At 58.3% G+C, this 1,826-nt stretch overlaps 1 protein-coding gene across 1 annotated transcript in view; it reads left to right on the top strand.

The window, feature by feature from the left end:
• Window positions 1-1,176: 1,176 nt before the first annotated feature.
• The window catches only part of CLPTM1 (cleft lip and palate associated transmembrane protein 1), a gene marked incomplete at both ends in the record, with an annotated part of 6,839 nt that continues 6,189 nt past the window's right edge, over window positions 1,177-1,826 (top strand). The window contains one exon of the mRNA XM_010001352.1: window positions 1,177-1,300. Within this exon, the coding sequence (XP_009999654.1) occupies window positions 1,177-1,300 (124 nt within the window). The remainder of the gene's footprint in view (window positions 1,301-1,826) is intronic.

The following is a 1,826-nucleotide window of genomic DNA, read 5'->3' on the forward strand; positions in this document are numbered from 1 at the left end:
CTTGGGAAGGAGCTCAGGGTTTTCCCAGGAGTTCCCTGTTTCTTGGGAAGGAGCTCAGGGTGTTCCCAGGAGTTCCCTGTTCCTTGGGAAGGAGCTCAGGGTTTTCCCAGGAGTTCCCTCTCCCTGGGAAGGAGCTCCAGGGTGTTCCCAGGAGTTCCCTGTTCCTTGGGAAGGAGCTCAGGGTTTTCCCAGGAGTTCCCTGTATCTTGGGAAGGAGCTCAGGGTGTTCCCAGGAGTTCCCTGTTCCTTGGGAAGGAGCTCAGGGTTTTCCCAGGAGTTCCCTGTATCTTGGGAAGGAGCTCAGGGTGTTCCCATTTTCCTGGAGAACCTCAATGATGTTCTCCATGGGATTCCACGCCCTTGGGTCCTGGGACCCCATTCATTGTCACCCACCCCTCCCAAGCTCATTATCTGCTCACTCTGGGAGCAGATGTTGGATCTCCCAGCACTTGGAGAAGTTCTCCAAGGGGATTCTGCCCTTTTCTGGGGGTGTGGTGACATCCCCTCCCCCCATTGAGAGCTGGGACCAGTTTTGGAGCATCAAACACCAGAAGAACATGGAGAGAGTCCAGAGGAGATCAGGGAGATGATCCCAGGGCTCTGGAGCCAGGCTGGGAGAGTTGGGGTGTGTGGAGAAGGTTCCTGGGAGACCTTGGAGAACCTTCCAGGGCCTGAAGGGGCTCCAGGAAAGCTGGGGAGGGGCTTGGGACAAGTGATGGGACCAGGGGGATGGATGAAAAGTGGAAGAGGGAGGTTGAGGGTGGAGATGAGGAGGGAATTCTGTGCTGTGAGGGTGGGGAGAGCCTGGGCCAGGTTGGCCAGGGAAGCTGTGGCTGCCCCATCCCTGGGGGTGTTGAAGGGCAGGTTGGATGGGGCTTGGAGCAGCCTGGGCTGGTGGGAGGTGTCCCTGCCCATGGCCTTTGAAGGTCCTTCCCATCCAAACTCTTCTGGGACTCCATGGATGGGACTTGGAGCCACCTGGTCTAGTTTGAGGTGTCCCTGCCCATGGCCTTTGAAGGTCCTTCCCATCCAAACTCTTCTGGGACTCCATGGATGGGGTTTGGAGCCACCTGTTCTGGTGGTAGGTGTCTCTGCTGATGATCCTGAAGGATCTAGATGATCTCAGAGGTTCTTCCAACCCCCACCCAGTCCATGACTTCCTGGTTGTCCCCACAGGATCTTCATCATCTGGGCCATCAGCAGCTGGTTCCGCCGGGGTCCAGCCCCCCAGGAGCAGAGCAGCCCGGGGGGGGCACCAAGAGCTCCCAGCAGGAACCTCTTCCCCAAGGACACTTTGATGGTAACACTGGTGGGGGGAGCTTGTTGTCCCTTCCAGGTGACCTGTGAGGGTGGTGGCTTCATCTTCTCCCCTGGAGGAGGGAGCTGAGTGTCTGCTCAGCAGGTTCTGTGGTGACATTCCAGGAACCTGGAGAGATGGGCAGAGAGAAACCTCCTGAGGTCCAAGCAGGGCAAGTGGAGGGTTGTTCTTCACCTGGGGAGGAAGAACCTCGTGGAGCTGGACAGGTTGAGGGACCTGCTGGGGAGAAGGACTTGGGGGTGATGGTTGAGGAGTGTGAGCCATCCAAGTCAAGCCTGTAGCATGAGCAGCAGGTCAGGGAGGTTCTCCTGCCCCTCTGGTGGGGGCACCTCTGGAGAAGTGGGTCCAGTTTGGAGGTTCCCAGGTCATGAAGGACCAGGAGCTGCTGGAGAGGGGACAGCAAAGGGTGGGGGGACCTGCTGGGGAGAAGGAGTTGGGGGTGATGGTTGAGGAGAACCTCAGTGTGAGCCATCCAAGTCAAGCCTGTAGCATGAGCAGCAGGTCAGGG

Source organism: Chaetura pelagica, unplaced genomic scaffold, assembly GCF_000747805.2.
Source record: "Chaetura pelagica isolate M959 unplaced genomic scaffold, ChaPel_1.0 scaffold2377, whole genome shotgun sequence".
In the NCBI taxonomy this organism is placed as follows: Eukaryota; Metazoa; Chordata; class Aves; order Apodiformes; family Apodidae; genus Chaetura; species Chaetura pelagica.